Below are 17,018 nucleotides of genomic sequence, written 5' to 3'. Positions count from 1 at the left end.
ATGATTGGTTGGCGATATTAGTGTGATAATTAAATATTAAATTAGCTTAAGTAAAAATGTTATTTATAGCTACATTCCGCAAGTATCAAATATGATACAAATAAAAGTCCTAGCTTCATGAAACGTGTTTTTTTCATATTATAAATTAAAATTGTTGATCAGAAGAACAAATAATCATTTTAATTTTAATTACTTGTCAGGAATTATTTTTTGATCTTTTAATGATTATAATAATTACTATGTGTTGGCTTATATTTTTATTTTAAATTAATCAGTTTACATCCTGAAATATTTTTTTCTCCCTTTTTCATAACTATTGCATTATTTGTTCATTACGTTTTATGTTTTAATTTGTTTAAATTAAAATCTTCTCTAACGCTATAAGGATTGAAAATAATGTATTTATGAACTTTTACGTTGAAATCTCAACAGAACCGAGACATTTCTGACACACTTTTACTTTCTCCAGACGAGATACTCGGCTTAAACTGTGGCTGGTTGGCGTTAGTCAGGTTTTGGGAATAAATATTGGCAGTGGAGTTATGTTTTGGTCAGTTTTTGACAGCAAATCTGTCGATTAAATTTGTATTTTTAATATTTTACGCTGAGGACGGGGAGTTAGAAAAGTTAGCTAGCCGGCTAACCGCTGAAGCTAACTGTATCGTTAGCTAGCTAGCTAGCTGGCAGGCGCTGGGTATTAGTTAGCGTAGCATAGTAGCTACTTTTTCCCCACGTTTTGGGCGATAAAGGTAAGATTTTACTCGCTTTTACATTTTCAATAAATGCGCAGAAATGTCCCGCTGGTGTTAATGGACACTGATAGCTGTTCTATGAGGCTGTTAAGTTGAGGGGCTCGCCTGTTGCCTCGGCTTAAATCCTAGCTGTTAGCTAGCTAAGCTAACTAGCCTAACTAAGCTAAGCTATGCTTAACAGCTGTGATATGTGGACAAAAGTATTGGGACACCTGCTCGTTAAGTATTTCTTCTGAAACCCAAGCTGTTTATTAAGTATATATTCTGCTTTTGGTTGAGTAACTCTAACTTTCAGTATCTACTGTCTAATACAATGCCATGACACCATAGTTACCATAATTATCATAATCCATAGCCTTGAATTACAAGAAATTAAAAGAAAGATTCGTTTAAACACAGAGTTGTTCTGCTTGGTATCATGCTATAGTAATAGAAAAACATCCTGTTTAATTGCCTAAATATAAGGGGGACCCTGTGATATTTTGGGATAAGGCTTTATAGCTGCTGTAATTTCTCATATTATTGTGGATTTGATTGTATACAGCGATAACAGTACAGCTTAGTGAGGTCAGGGTGTTGCATGATGATGGTGTTGATGATGATTATCTTCACCCCACCTCATTTCCTTAAAAGATAACAAGCTAACTATGTTATTGAATGGAGAATATTGTAGTTCTGTAGCTCCACAGCTCAATATTAGAAAGGAAAGCTGTTATAAACCTTTATTTTATGCATGGGAATCCATTAGTCATGTTTCTAGTAGATTATTCATGATTGTTTGTGTGGTTCAGAGAGTCTTATTCTTTTGGCAGTAATTGTACTACTACTATTACTATTACAGGGACTTGTATCATCAGTGAGGGGAACTTAAAGTAGCTTAATGTAGCTTGTTGGACAGATAGGTTAGCTAGCTAGCTAACTAGCTTAGCTATTGTAGCTCTCTTATGTGACACGTCTCATTGTAGCTAGCTGTGAAACTATGCTATGCTATGCTAAAATGCTAATGCTCGCTAATCCTTTATTTTGCTGCTTAGTAAACGCCAGGGTTACTGCAGTGTTATTTTAAGGTTTTAACACTTATTTCAGGTCATATAATTTTGGTCATTTATTGCTATAACGAATTCTGTATATAGATATACACAGTGACACCTTCTCATTCAATGTTTTTTCTGTATCATCCTTTATCTTTATTTAATTGATTTTCTACATTGTAGATTAATATTAAAGGCATGAAGCCAATTAAGGGACACACTCCTGTATAGCTTTACTGTCTTCAATATTAAAGGTACAAAATATTAAATGAAAAGAGGTGTCCAAACCTCTGACTGGTACTGTATGTGGTGTTCTCGAGAACCTTATTGCAGTGAGCCTAATCTACTTAATGTATCAATACTTATGTCATCTCTGTGTGTGTTTGTTCTATTTCAGGTCTGGTAATAAGCCCCTAACACAGGAAAAGCACTAGCTATGAAGCTCTACAGTTTAAGTGTCCTGCATAAAGGCTCGACCAAAGCCAACCTGCTCAAAGCAGCGTATGACCTGTCTTCATTTAGTTTCTTTCAGAGGTCAAGGTAGGTACCCGACATGTGGTTGAAATGAAAGTGAAGTTTTATGAAGAATTTATTCTGTTGGTTCTCAGGTCTGTGGTTGACACAGAATGAAAACTCCAAATAATGCAGGAATTTTTAGTGCTCAATGCATGTAGTCATGTAATTTTATTTTTCTTTGAAGGAATAAATTTAAGATATTTAATATATACAGTCGTGAAAAAAGTGGCAAAATTTAATAAAACCTTCAAAAACTGTGTTCACTGTTCAGTGTATGAACTATATACAGTAATGTAGGTCAAAAGGCAAAGTAAACATGGTCTGGAGTGCAAAATTATCTTGTATTGTATAAAACAAAATGTGCATTGCAAGTAATGAGCAGATAATTAGCTACACCTGAAATAACTGTAAAACCTGGATATAGTAGAAACATGTCAATTCCTGGAAAATGAGCAAATTCCTAGAAATGTCCTGGAAATATTTCTGAGATCCTGCAAAGCTGCAGGTGTAACTGGTTGTGCATTACACTCCTTTGCAGTTACCACACAGTTACTATAATCCATGGCCTTGAATTACAAATTAAAAGAAAAAATTGTTTAGATACAGATTTGTTCTGCTTGGTGTCGTATGCCTAGTAATTGAAAAACATCCCGTTTACCTAAAAATAATGGGTACTTTGTCTTTTGGGACAAAATAAAGTATATAAAACAGTTATTAGCAGTTTTATGTGATGCCTTCATGTAATATGTCTCTTATTGTTCTTGTCTTTTAGTGTACAGGAATTCATGACGTTCACCAGCGCTCTGATAGTGGAACGCTCATCACTAGGAAGCCGAGCTTCAGTAAAGGAACAGGGTTAGTACAGAACTGCTCAGAATGCTTCTACATGACATTACACTGAAGCTTTGTGCCAGCTTTGCTTGTGGGTTGGTAGAGGAAGCTGTCATTACTCAGACCTGATCATTACTTTCAGTCTAACTGAAAAGGCTAATTGGAGAGCGGATGTTTGTCAGCTGATTCTTTTAGAGAAACAAATTGTCCAGCTGCGGTTCCCCTTTACCCGAGGGCGGACTCTGGTCACAAACTGTAGTCTGTACCATTCAATGCCTTATCATTACCTGCTGATTAAGTTGTTCACTTGGTTGTATTTCTTTTGTTTATCTTCTTGATATACCTCACATAGTGCATGCAATCTTATCTTGTTATTTTAATCAGAATATGCAGTAAGAATAACCTGTTTTTATGCAGAAATTGCTGCTATTATTTTTGGCAATGATACTCTATAGCCTTGTTTTTCTACATCTTTTCCCTTAAATAGATTCTACAATCTTAAATAGAACTCATACCCAGAGATTTTAATATAGGCATGAATTTATCTGCTACCAAATGGCAAACCAATGTCTGTAGTCTGCCACCATATCAAGCATATTGCACATTTATTTTTAAACAAAAACTGTAGACATTCAGAAATCTGACACTGTGTTTTTTCCACCCCTCACAGAATACCTGTGTCACGTCTACATTCGGAATGACAACCTCGGCGGAGTGGTGATTGCAGACAATGAATATCCCTCCAGAGTGTGCTTCACTCTACTGGATAAGGTGAGTATAAGGTGTTTGTGTGTGGAGTGAGGGGTGAACAAATACTGAATAATGCTGTTGAATGATTTGTGTCAATGTAGTTTAGATAATGTGGGCAGACAATAGGTCAGTGCAGTGCTCTTTAAGCACAAAAGACATGGGACAGATTACTGTCTCCTGTCCTGTAGCATTTGGCATGTCAATGTAATATGCTCCATAAAGCTGCTGTTTTATGCCCTGAATACAGATATTAGATATCAGACTTCAGTTCTGCTGCATCTAAAACTTGGCTATAATTGATTTTAAATATATATATATATATTTTTTTTTATCTATCATGTGGCTATTTGCCTCAGCCCCGCCTCCACATGCATTTTCTAATTTGCTGAGCTGGGGGTATAGAGAGTGGATCAACTCATTTTTTCCTTGGGATGTGTGATGCAGGTGCTGGATGAGTTTTCCCGGCAGGTGAACAGCATAGACTGGCCCTCTGGTTCACCAGCTACTATTCAGTACACAGCTTTGGAAAGCTATCTGGCTAAATATCAGGTAATTTAGTATTTTTGTATTAGCAAGAAAATATTGTGTAAAGCAGTTACAATAAGCTAATTTAATTTAAGTTTAACGTTCATAGAAGTTCACAGTGACTTATTATCTAGTGTTGTACCGGATCTTTTTTTCACAGAACCCCCGGGAAGCAGATGCCATGACCAAAGTACAAGCTGAACTGGATGAAACAAAAATTATTTTGGTGAGACAGTGTACTGTATTGTGTGTATACTGTATATACTCTTCTCTTAGCAATAAAAGAGTTCAGAGAACTAGAATTGATCAGATACTGGATAAAGCTCTAGTTTATGTTGTACATTGGATTTTATTCACTTCAGTAAATGTCAGTGTGTCTATGCAATAATCAGAGCAGATATTTTAGTAACCTGTAAATCTTTTTACAGCACAACACAATGGAGTCGCTTTTGGAAAGAGGAGAAAAGCTGGATGATTTGGTTCAGAAGTCGGAGCATCTGGGAAACCAGTCAAAAGCCTTCTACAAAACGGTCAGTACTTCAGTTGTGATTGCATGCTTGTCGTGCTCAGGGAGCAATAAAATCAATTGCACTTAAACTGCACTTGCACTTTCTGTCAGTGTAGCAAAAATATAATCCTGAATTTATTGTATTTGGCTATCTGACAGATTGCTCAAGCAGCTTAGAGGAGCATTTAAAATGGCTCAAAATTGCAGTAAAGCCCTTAAAACCTGGTCAAAAAAAGTCATTTTTTGTCTTTTTTATTTTTTTAGCTTACTAAATAATTGTAGATGGTTTTTTTTTCGTAGTTTGGATGATTTTAGTATTGCTCTGTATATTTTTAATCATAAAGAAACACTGATGTAAAGTGGGTCCAAGCTTTTGACTGGTACTGTATGTCCAAAGAACAGGGCAAAAGTCATGGCACATAATACTTTTCCTAGACCTTTTTTAATGTATGTTTTTATTTTCTGTTCTTTTTAGGCACGAAAGCAGAACTCATGCTGTGAGGTGATGTGATGCCAGCGTCAGATGGACTGGATGGACTCCTCTAGGCTATTTTGTCTTTCTTCTCTCGTTCTTCTCTCTCTTTCTCTCCGCCTCTCGTTTCTTTCTCTTTCACTCTTTCCCCTGGCCTGGGCTAGGACACAGAGGGGGCGGCCCTTTCAGAGACCCCTGCGGGCTATAATAATGAGTATTGAGGACAGAGTGAATCGCTGAGTCACTAAATGAGTCACAGAATGAGTCACTGAGTGAATCACAGAGTGAATCACATTGGGTACAAGGGGCTGATTTCTTGGACTCCACCACACTTACTTCGCTTTATGAGGACTCTCTTTTCGGTTTAAATGAAGGGTCAAAGCTAAACCTTGATGGTCTCCTCAGGGTGTGGCTTAAATCAGTGTAGGATGGACAGCGGGCAGTGTTTTAAGGGGTTAAAGCAAACTTCCCCACTGTGCCTTACTTTTAGGTGGCTGTATGTTGATCTTGTGTGCGTTCAGTTAAGTTCATGTTCATTTAGCCTTAAGGAGGACGGACATCTAAGCAACACCATTTTTTATCACTCCGCTTCAGAGTATAGTGAGAACCTGTAGCTGCAGATACATGACTGAATCACCTAAAACAGGGTGGTGGTAATCTTTTGGAAATGTCTTTAGTAGTGGTGTTCAGTTTTGCATTTTACCACATGCATTTAAAGATTCTGCTGTAGTTTTGAATAAAAATGCATTCCAAGGTTTTGTTTAGAGTACCAGCCTAAATATACAGCTCTGGAAAAAACTAAGAGACCACTTCAGTTTCTGAATCAGTTTCTCGGATTTTGCTATTTATAGGTATAATTGTTGTCATTTAAAGCATTTATTTGCAGAAAATGGTAAATAATTCAAAAAAAGTTTGTGTTCATTCAAGTTTAAGAGTTCAGGGTTATTCTGGAATAACCCTGTTTTTTATTCACAGTTTTCATGCATCTTGGCATCATGTTCTCCTCCACCAGTCTTACACACTGCTTTTGGATAACTTTATGCTGCTTTACTCCTGGTGCAAAAATTTGATGACGTGTGATCATCCATCTTCCTCTTGATTATATTCCAGAGGGTTTCAATTTGGTAAAATCCAAGAAACTCATCCTTTTTTAAGTGGTCTTCTATTTTTTCCAGAGCTGTATATATATTTTGGCATATATAGATTGAATCCAGATTAAGTCTTGTTTTGCCTAATATGATACAACCCACAGTTTTGGGGCTGTTTTGAAATGCGATTTGGATTTGTATAGATGGGTCTCAGTCTGGTTTCTGTGGATGCCTGAATTGGATTGTCAGTTTCTTCAAAAATCTACCAGTTGTCAAGTTTGTGACCACCAGACACGTAAATCGGATCGGATTTGCCTGTCTGAACATCATAAACTGCACGGGTTACTGTATTGCTAAATTCTGATTGAGTGTCTAGACTTAAGATTTACAAAAATCAGCTTTCGTGTGGTGTCCAGACTATCATAAATCAATTTGGATACAATCTACATACACCAAAAATCAGATTTGGGCCAGCAGTCTGAACATCGCCTTAGTTGAGCACTTAATAATAATGTAAATGTGCAAATTGGTTGTGAGTGTGTTGCTAATCTGACAGACTAGAGTGTGGGCTCCTATGAAATCAGTCTCCATACCTTTGGGTGGCATTATCTAACAGTATCCAACATCTAGAACAGGCCACCAGAGATTCATTCTAAACTGAGCCTGTAAAAATGTGTTTGGCATATTTTTGATTATGCCTGAATTGATTATAAAGCATTTAATACTCTCTACAAACAGTGAATCACATTTGACACTAAAGAAATCATAGGGAATGATTCATATCTCAGAGGCATTTACATTTAAAGCTGCATTCACATCATCAAGCTGAAGTGACTCAAATCTGAACTTTTTTATTGGTTGTGTGAACAGGTAAAATCCCAATATTTTCAAATCGGATTTAATTCACTTTGTTTGTGTTTAGAAAACCATTCCAGATTAGATTTTTGGTTTATTAAGATTGCATCCACATAGATTTTTGGCAGTATGTACTGCTACAATCCATCTTTTTACACTCAAATCAGATTTTAGTGTGACAAGCAAACTGGATCTAATTACTTGCTAAATAAAAGTAATCTTAGCAGATTTGATTTGAGAAACAAATCTGATTTGCCTGTGGTTTAAACATAGCCTTTCATATGTGGTTCTATCGAAACATAAATGTGAACATTTGGATTCAGATTTAATTTGCCTTTTTGCCAGTACAGCAAAATAAACCAAATTAGAGATCACGTGCATAAATGTCTTAATGTTTGCTTGCCTGTTGTTCCAGAAACGGATTTGTTGGCTCATATTACAGACCGATAAAGAGCACTTCCATCTGCAAATGTGAACAGTCAAGAAGGCTAAATCTGATCTGAGCATAAAACATTTATTTTTGGGTCTTGTAATGTGAACACAGCCAAGCGGACTCAAATCTGATTTAAAAAGATTATATTTTACATGTTCAAACCTTAGATGCGTTGCTAGTTAAGGCGCAAAACTCATTTTGAGTCTTTTTAGCCTGGTAATGTGAATGTAGGCTAAGGGGCATCCTGAGACTTATTTTTTGCGTGTTAAAAACAGTGTACGATCCTCGGCTGTACTGAAGTTCCTCTCCAGAGTGTGTGTGTGTGTGTATGTATGTATGTTTGTTGTATATCTGCTGTGGAGAAATGATCAAGGAACGTTCTAGACTTTCCAGAGTGCTTTACTAAACAGGCACGCGTCTTAAATGACACTTCTGTTAAATGTTGGGTTTATTTTGTGCGTATGCTGGTTTTGATTCCTTGGCGTAAAAGAAGTGACTGATGTTTTTTAGTGATCTGATGGTGTTATAATATTTTACGCAGAATTACTGCTCGCTCGATTCGCGTGGCTTCTGTGTGTCCCTCCCGTGGCGCGAGGGTAACGTTGTATAAAACAATGGTGAATTTCCTTGTCGAGAACGACGAGGCGCTCCGGAGGACCTTTTTGAGGTGCCTTTCTCGTAAAATTGCCAAATCCTCGCTAGCTCATGTAATCTTTAACTTGCCATAATGGCAGAGTGCTCTCTGTATGTGTAGTTGTGTATAAAAACTAATTTTGCAAAGTATACTCCTCTTACATGTTCATTAATTGTATTTATATGCAACATGTCGGTTAATATTGGTCATTAAATGTACTGTAATGTATTTCTTTCAGTTGGACGCGGATTTAATCGGCTTTGTACTCTGTAGTTTTTAAATCTTACTCTTGTCTTAATGTACTCTATGTATGATTAACACTGCAGTTGTGTTTAGTGGGAGTTTTCTGCAATCTGTAAAAACTGAATAACATCACTTTGCTCAATCTGTGACTGTGGGGAGTTTTTATATACAATTTAATTACACTACATTTTTTGCAGCACACTTTCAGATATATATACTAGTGCATTTAAAAAAAATGTATCATTTAAAAGTTTTCTTTCCTTTATTGTTGATTATTATGGTTTACAGCCAATGAAAACCCAACAATCAGTATCTCAGAAAATGTTAATATTATATAAGACCAGTTGGTACTTTTGGAAGTGTGCCAAGGCCTGCTGGAAAATGAAATCTGCATCTCCATAAAAGCTCTCATCAGAGAGAAGCTGTAAGATATGAAGTGCTGTAAGATTTTGTGGGAAAACAAAACTGCACAGACTTTAGACTTTAAAACACAGTGGATCAACACCAGCAGATGACAGACATGACTCATCAAACCATCACTGATTGGTGGAAACTTCACTCTAGACCTCAAGCAGTTTGGACTGTGTGTCTTTCCACTCTTCCTCCAGACTCTGATTACTCAATTTACAAATGAAATGTTTAATAAAATTCTATTGTTTTGAGGTGCACCAGAATTGTAGACACAAATACACTGATGTGCAAAAGTCATGGCACAGTAGTATGTCAATTTTAAGGTAGGTTAAATGGGCCGTGATTTGCAAAAGTTTGGAAACCTCTGCTCTATCCTCTACTAGCAATCTAACAGAAAAAGTTTCCTGGACAGTAGAGACAGGTAGACAAGCAGGATAAACTCTTTTTAATACAGTTTAATTTTGGAAAAAAAAACACAATGAATGAACAGATGCCACAATACTTTTGTCCATATAAGTGGTATGTTAACCAAACTAATATATATTTAATATATTGCAATGATCATTTTTCCCAACCTGGGTTTGCTTCTCAGCTACACTGGAATCTCCACTTGGCACTTCTGTTTTAATTCCTCATCCCTTCAGTCCATAGTTGGTTCAGTACAGAGCGAGGTCCATTAGTGTCCATTTAATTTAATGTAGCATAAAGATTCTCGTGGTGCAGAACAGAAAGCAGTGATTATCCGTCGAATATCTCCGCCAGTCTGTACAGCGCCACCTAGCGGTCAGATCAGCAGACTGATGAAGGCTTTCAGTCAGTTCAGTCACTCGGTTTTGGGTTTGCTCTTCTTTCCTGTGAAGCGGAAACTCTTCAGCGGGTCCTTCCCCCTGAATTTCCTCTGTAAGCAGGAGAGAAGATGTTTTAGGACAATTAGCACCAGAAGATGCACTTTACCATTTACTAAAAAAATATATATATATATAAAATAAAAACACTTAATAAAGTGGTTTTCTTAGTCTAGTACAGGGGTGTCCAAACTTTTTTTGTTGGGGGCCAGAAGGAGAAATATATTTGAAGTCACGGGCCACAGACTCCGTGATAAAAACTCGTAATAAAACAAATAATGAAATATACCAATTTAAATAATACTTTTTTCCTGATTACTTTCATTTACACATCATTCAAATTTTGGACTCTTTTGCCCCGTTTTTCTGCGCTAGAAATGCACACCTTCTCCTCTTTTAGACTCTTTGGCCCGTTTTTCTGCAAAAATGAATTTTGCACAAATCTAGGACAATATACTAACATCACTTAAACATGTAGGGGGTGGTAAACTGCATTATTACGTTTATCTTTCAGCCATGTTTATTTGTAGTAAAGATTTCAGCCCTTTTTGTTTTGTTCTGTAAATTTCTCTCACCTTAAACGGAGTTTTGATAACCCCTTTTGCGATGAGCTTCAACTTCTTTTTATTCTTTCTCCGCAGAAGAGGATTAACCCTGTTTTGCAATGTGGAAGGAACTGAAACAAAATGAAAAAAGAAGCTAAAATTAGGTTTTTTTTTTAAATGGTAACTTCACAGGATAAGGCAATGTATGGGAGATAATGGCAGCAAAACATTTAATAATAAAATACATTTTTTAAAAAGCACTGTCGGCCTTTGGGCGAAGAAATCTTGGAACTCCGAATCTTTTTACAGAACAGTTATTAACTTGCATTTAAGTCATATTGCAGTGTTTTTTTTTATTCTAGGAAAAGCTATGAACTGTAGTAAAGAAAGGCAAAATAAATGAAAAACCTCTAAACAGCATGTTCTGTATTCAGTCTTTAGCCACATGCTTCATTTCACTATTCACATTATCTCAAAATGTGAAGAAACATATTTGAATAAAAAAAAAAAAGAAAAGAAGTGACCGTTTCTTACTCAGGTATTCGGGAACGTTGCGCAGGTGGGGTTTGACGGCGGCAGGGTGAAGCGCTTTGTCGTGGCGCAGAAGCTGCAGATCTCTGGGGTTGTCTTCGAAGTACATCTAGATCAGATCAGAACTCAATAATTAATTCATCAGACAGGGTTTTTTATATATAAAGTGAATTGAATACGCAGCAGGGCTGCATAATATATCGTTTTACAGCACCGCCATCGCCTGAATAAAGAGTACACTAACCTTCAGTTTCTGAGAGTTCAGCAGCTCCTGCTTTATCTCCTTTATTCTGGCCTCCTTCACCGCCTGTCTGGTGACGGCACGCATGGCATCCTGCAGGAGAAAATATAATTCAGCCATTTTTTTCTTCAGAACTCATGTCCAAGTTGGGGTAGCAGCAATACTACAGTAAGCAAGTGTCATAAGAAATATAGACTGCGGAGTTCTAAAGCTAGAGATATACTTGCTGTTTTCGTGGCTATGCATTCACGTAGACGACCGGCTGTGTAGTGAATGTATCTGTACACATACTTGCCAGTGTGCTATGTATGTGACTGGAGGCTTCCACTAGAGGGCAGCACCTCAGGTGTCCTGGAGAATCCCTCCTTATCCCCCTTTCCCCATCTCTTACAGAGCCACTAAACCCCTAAACCATATTTTTTTCATTAATAGCTGAAATGTGTTCCTCTGAAGTTATGAAATATACCATTATAATTTGTAAAACATTTCCTAAACTTTAAAAAATGCTTTTATTGTTGTAATTTCTGCCTCTGCAGCGCCCTCTCAGGTTCAACTGTGCTATAGGCAAATCAGTCAGTCAATGAATAATCCCGCCTCCCTGCTGACAATCAGCCCAGCTCTTCCTCATGACCCGCCCCTAAACCCATACATCACCCAGTGCCCCAAATTTGAGCAGAGGGTGGAGTCATTCCTAACTCGTTCCTACCATAAGAGTGTAAGCAGCAGTGTCTGGTACTCAATACAGAAAATATGAAACTAAAAAAAATAATTTAATGAATATTGACTGTAGACTTCATACCTGACATCTGTATTTAAATCCCTGGATTTCCTCCATTTTGAATGCATATGGCTTCAGTGCGCAGTCTGCATTGTCTGAACATGAACAGAGAATAAAGTTCAGTGGGTGATTGATTCATGTCAATTGCAAAATCGATTACGATTAAAGATATTTGCTGGCTGCTTAATAGTCAATTTTTTTTTTAATTTCAGATTGTCAAATCTGGTCATTGGTGGTAAAGGTTAGATATCCAGGCAAAAACACATAAAAAAAAAAAGTCCAGAACTTCCATTTTACTCTTACATCTGAATTCAAGTAATTATGTAAAATAATCTTATATATATATATATATATATATATATATATATATATATATAGTATTAAATACCTCCAGTAAGAGAAGCTTCAACCTCTTCCAGCACAGACAGCTCTGAATGGGCGACGAAGGACAGGGCGGTGCCACGGTTGTCTGCTCGAGCCGTCCTGCCAAAATATACGAGCAATGATTTATTATAGCATTAAATATGAATAATTATAAATATCATCTGGATGTAAAAGAGAAATTAAAAAGGATTAATGTTTACCTGCCAACTCTGTGGATATAAGATTCAACAGATGTGGGAAAATCAAAGTTGATCACATTCGCCACGTTCTGGAAATCGACCCCTCTGGACACGCCGTATTCTTTATCTTTACCCCTGAAAACAACAATACAAACTCAAAAGGTTAGATTTAAATAAATTCAGCTTATTAAAAAAATAATTACATTCGTTTCATTATTATCTCAATGCATATTTTAGGAAAGAGATGAACTGTGTATAAAATACATTATATGGCCAATAGTAATAGGACACTCCAAACCAGAGGCTTTGGGCTCTGAGTGGTCCAGAGGTCTAAGGTGCTGCCACTATTTCACACCTTAGGGTCTTATATTGAGATAGATGTTCAAACCGTACGTTTTATTCTTCCCATTCTTCTTCTTCTTCTTTTTCTTTCCTTTGTCCTCGGCGCTCTGAGAGGAGGCTGATGGGATACTGAGCACCTGCTCGTCTGTAGCGATGATGTAATCATAAAATCCCTGGTTAAACTGTGAGATGATGTGACACCTAGAAGATAAACAGAACATCCAAACATTAAAACATTATGTACACAAATAGCTCAACATCTGTTTGAATAAGCTTGGCATTAATTCATAATATGGATTCTAATAACACACAGGGGAGTCATAAGTACAGTATTTGTGAGAGAATCTCCTGTGGTCAGAGAATTTCCTGTTTGCAATTTGATTCACACTTTACACATGCATTTCTGGACAAGCTGAGACACACAGAAGAATCGCTGAAAATGAAAGAAGCATGTGGACTGAGGCGTAATGATAATTGTCCAGTAGCACTTTAGTCCCATCCCAAAGAAAAACAAAAAACGGGAGGGGTAGTTTGTGAGAGGCACTGAGTGATGTATGGGTTTAGACGCAGGGCAGAAGGGAGAGCTGATTGGCTGAGCTGCAGCAGTGTGCTTCTGATAGCAAGGAGATGCAGATGGTTGGACAGTATTATTGATTAACTGATCTGCATATTGTGATGTGTCTGCGTACCAAAGTACGCAGAAACATCATCCTCTCCTATAGCACAGCTGTACCTGAGAGGAGCTGCAGAGGCAGAAACTTTTTTAAGCATTTTTTTAAAGGTTAGGAAATGTTTATAAAAATTTTAAGTACTTGCCTGGAGTGAACGGGCAGCTCAGAGTTCAGCACGCAGGCAGGAATGCCGAACTGCTCCAGGAAGAGCTTGAGTTTGTAGCAGCGGTCCAGCGTGCCCACGAAGATGAGGGTCTTGCCGCGGACCAGGCCCAGTTTGAGGAGAGCGTAAATCACCAGGAACTTTTCGTCCTCCTCACATTTCACCGTGTACTGCTGCAGCTGAGCGCTGCCCGGCAGGTTCGAGCCTTCCAGCTTCAGGGTCACCTACACAGAACAGGAGGAGAGGCAACTGGATTATTAACAGCTAAAATTAAATCTTAAAAATTGGTCAAAGACAGCGTGGTGGGTGGTAATGATGGTAATGATCGTGACAGGCGGCTTCTGGCTAGAATTGTCCGTGTATACAGACAAGCAATCTCATTTCCACGGTTGTTTCTCTACATGAGAAAAGGTTCATGCTAAAGCAAGAACGGTACTAAAACTGTGAAATGTGTGTTTCTGTACTTACTGGATTGTGCAGAACCAACTCTTTCAAGGCCTGAACGTCATCACTGAGAGTAGCAGACATCAGGAAAGCTTGGTAGATCTTGGGTAAGTGACTGTGGGGGAAGAATAATAATAAACTGTTTATCTGAACAGCAAAAGAGCTAGCACTTATCAAGGCTAGCAGCTAATGCTAATACTGCTTCAGTCTCGGTGCTGAAGAAACTAAACTGAAACTCCTGTATAACTCTGTACTTCAGCAGAGTGGCTTTACTGCTCCTAGTAAAATCTATACATACAATTATTTTTTTCTTTACTCTGACAATTTTGGGAAAATTTAAGAATTTTAGGTGCACATTATAGTGCAAAAAATACAGTAAATGTTTTGGTTTTCTGACATTTAAGCATGCTCCATAACTGTGTCCAAATTTTTCTAATGTTATGGTAAAGAAACATTTATTCCACAAGCTAAAACAACATCACAACATGTTGCTGCTGCTACCACCACCATGTTTAACAGTGGTGATATAGTGTTAACGAGATAGAAATATCTTTACTCATCCAATCACATGAAAGCGAATGTCTACATTGTGGTGCACAGCATGACACATAAGCCCCTGTCTAGTGTCCAATAAGTCTCCAATACAATAAATAAATACTGTTAATTGTTGTATAATAATAAAGTCTGAAACACTCACCAGATGAGGTTTTTAAGATCAGCCTCAAAACCGAAAGAGAACAGAAGATCAGCCTCATCAATGACCAGCATCTCCAGAGACGAGTGCAGCACCAGGTTCTGAGCAGAAATGTGGACCTGCACTCGCGATGGAGTTCCCACCACAATATCAGGCTTTTCCATTAGAATGGGCCTAAAGTACAAAAACACGCATAAAAATGCACACAATTATCACAGTTATCAACTATACATCTACATCCCGAGCACCAAATTGATCACATTATTCTAATCAATGGTATTATTAAAAGTGTTCTCACTTCTGTGCAGATAATTCAGTTTTTCCTGAGATATCTGCCACCCGAACATCTTTAGCGCAGTATGCAGTGAGCTGCCGGATCATTGTCTGCACCTGATGTCCCAGTTCTTTAGTAGGAACCAGAATCAGAGCTCTGACCGCCTGCTCCCCCTGCACAGTCTAACACACAACAAAAAAAAGACAGCCATTGATCAAAACTTATTATCTCAAATAAAATGACAAATAAATAATAATTTATTACAGAAAGTAGAAACCACCCTCTGGTGGATTATCAGGGCACGGCCTGCTCCATAAAAATACATACAGATTTATTTTGAATTTTAATATCCATTTAGTACATTTTTTGAAGTCAGCTCAGATTGTAAAATGTTTTAAAATTCGTAATATATGTGTATTTATTTGATAATTTTATTTGATAGGCTCTGCAGGTATTGGTATAATCATCTGGAAAGGGAAAGTGTCACAAGTCACATGGTCAGGTATTACCTGTTTAGAGGTGAGGATCTGCTGGATAACAGGAATGGCGTAAGCCGCTGTTTTTCCTGAACCGGTTCGAGCTCTGGCCAAAAGATCCTTTCCCTCCAGAGCCAGAGGAACGGCTTTCTCCTGAATGAGGGTCGGCTGAGCCCAGCCCAGGTCTGCGATCGCCTGACAGGGTTAAAGGAACACGTAAAGGCAGTGAGAATGCTACAATATATTATAAATGCTGAATTTATATACTTGTAATGAAATACTAAGCTTTTCAGAACTTTAAATAGATATATTCTACTTTAGCCAATTCATGTAATGCTTTTTACAATGTTTAACGCTATCAAAAACATACAAAGACTTGTTTTTTTTCTATTGTATTAAACTTTCATAAATAATTTACAAATAGAAGTGTTCCAAAGTAACTTGAAATAGACTTATATTAAAAGTTAAAACGTTTTTACAATACGATTCAGTCCTACAAGAAGTGTTATTAAACTTGTGTGGATGAAAACATTTTTAAAACACTGTTTTTTATGCTGGACTTTTTTTATTATTATTAAATAAGGTGTAGGTCTGTCTTAGTAATTACATTATTGATTATTGTACAATATGTGGACTTCTAATTTTTGCTGACCTTTATATCGCTCATTAAATTTCTGATTTTATATTTTCTTTTAGGATACTTTAATTACAAAGCCTGTATAATATTCACAATTAAAAGCTCATTACTCTTACACTGATTATTACACCTGTCATTGTATTATTATGCTATTACACTAGCAATATTTCTGGGGGTTACATTTGTCTTAAATTGACATTATTATCATTTAACGACAATATTTATGAGACAATATATTATCAACACAAAAACAGTTATGTGTTATTGTGACAAACCTATGTTTACTTTAATATTCTGGTAGAGTACTGGCGCTGTAAGTATGATTACACAACACAAACACTTTACAGAAGCATAAATACATAACCTAAAATGTTTAATCATTTATTATTTATGGATTGGAGGGGTATATCTTTACGAGAAATCGATTAAACTGAAGATTTCTGCTTTTATTGGGAATATTGGCTCTGCGCCTCTGTTCTCGGACATGGTGCAGTAAACAGCGCGGTGATTAAAGGCTGAATTTAAGCTGATTATTACGTTTTTATTACGGTATTATCTGTTTACACACATCCGCATTTCACACACCGGTACCGCGTTGATCAGACAGAGATAAATACCTTTAAAAGACGATCATCCAAACCCATCTCGTGGAAACAGAGCCTGTCGTCTGCCATCTTTCTCTCCTGCCCACGTGGGTCCGCGAGGAGCGGAGTAATGAGGCTCGAGACGCGGCAGAGAAACAAACAGCGACCCCGCCTGGTGGCG

The 17,018-nt window shown here is 37.2% G+C and overlaps 2 protein-coding genes across 2 annotated transcripts; one reads left to right on the top strand and one right to left on the bottom strand.

Moving 5' to 3' along the window:
• Positions 1-425: 425 nt before the first annotated feature.
• ykt6 (YKT6 v-SNARE homolog (S. cerevisiae)) lies at positions 426-8,780 on the top strand. Its single transcript, XM_007250259.4, has 8 exons — positions 426-749; positions 2,181-2,323; positions 3,072-3,154; positions 3,801-3,901; positions 4,325-4,429; positions 4,566-4,631; positions 4,834-4,935; positions 5,389-8,780. Exons 2-8 carry the CDS (start codon positions 2,220-2,222, stop codon positions 5,422-5,424), a joined length of 597 nt encoding a protein of 198 aa, XP_007250321.2. The 5' UTR covers positions 426-749; positions 2,181-2,219; the 3' UTR covers positions 5,425-8,780.
• Positions 8,781-8,881: 101 nt separating this feature from the next.
• ddx56 (DEAD (Asp-Glu-Ala-Asp) box helicase 56) lies at positions 8,882-16,995 on the bottom strand. Its single transcript, XM_022680868.2, has 14 exons — positions 16,871-16,995; positions 15,650-15,811; positions 15,165-15,322; positions 14,870-15,040; positions 14,197-14,287; positions 13,711-13,952; positions 12,946-13,095; positions 12,574-12,687; positions 12,378-12,472; positions 12,011-12,084; positions 11,215-11,304; positions 10,974-11,079; positions 10,470-10,570; positions 8,882-9,947 (listed from the first exon to the last, which is right to left on the bottom strand). The coding sequence occupies exons 1-14, from the start codon at positions 16,925-16,927 to the stop codon at positions 9,873-9,875; spliced, it is 1,686 nt and encodes a 561-aa protein (XP_022536589.2). The 5' UTR covers positions 16,928-16,995; the 3' UTR covers positions 8,882-9,872.
• Between the last annotated feature and the right edge of the window lie 23 nt (positions 16,996-17,018).

Source organism: Astyanax mexicanus, chromosome 20 (genome assembly GCF_023375975.1).
Source record: "Astyanax mexicanus isolate ESR-SI-001 chromosome 20, AstMex3_surface, whole genome shotgun sequence".
Taxonomy (NCBI): domain Eukaryota; kingdom Metazoa; phylum Chordata; class Actinopteri; order Characiformes; family Acestrorhamphidae; genus Astyanax; species Astyanax mexicanus.
Note: the sequence above shows the minus strand (reverse complement) of the source record. Positions and strands in the feature narration are given on the sequence as shown.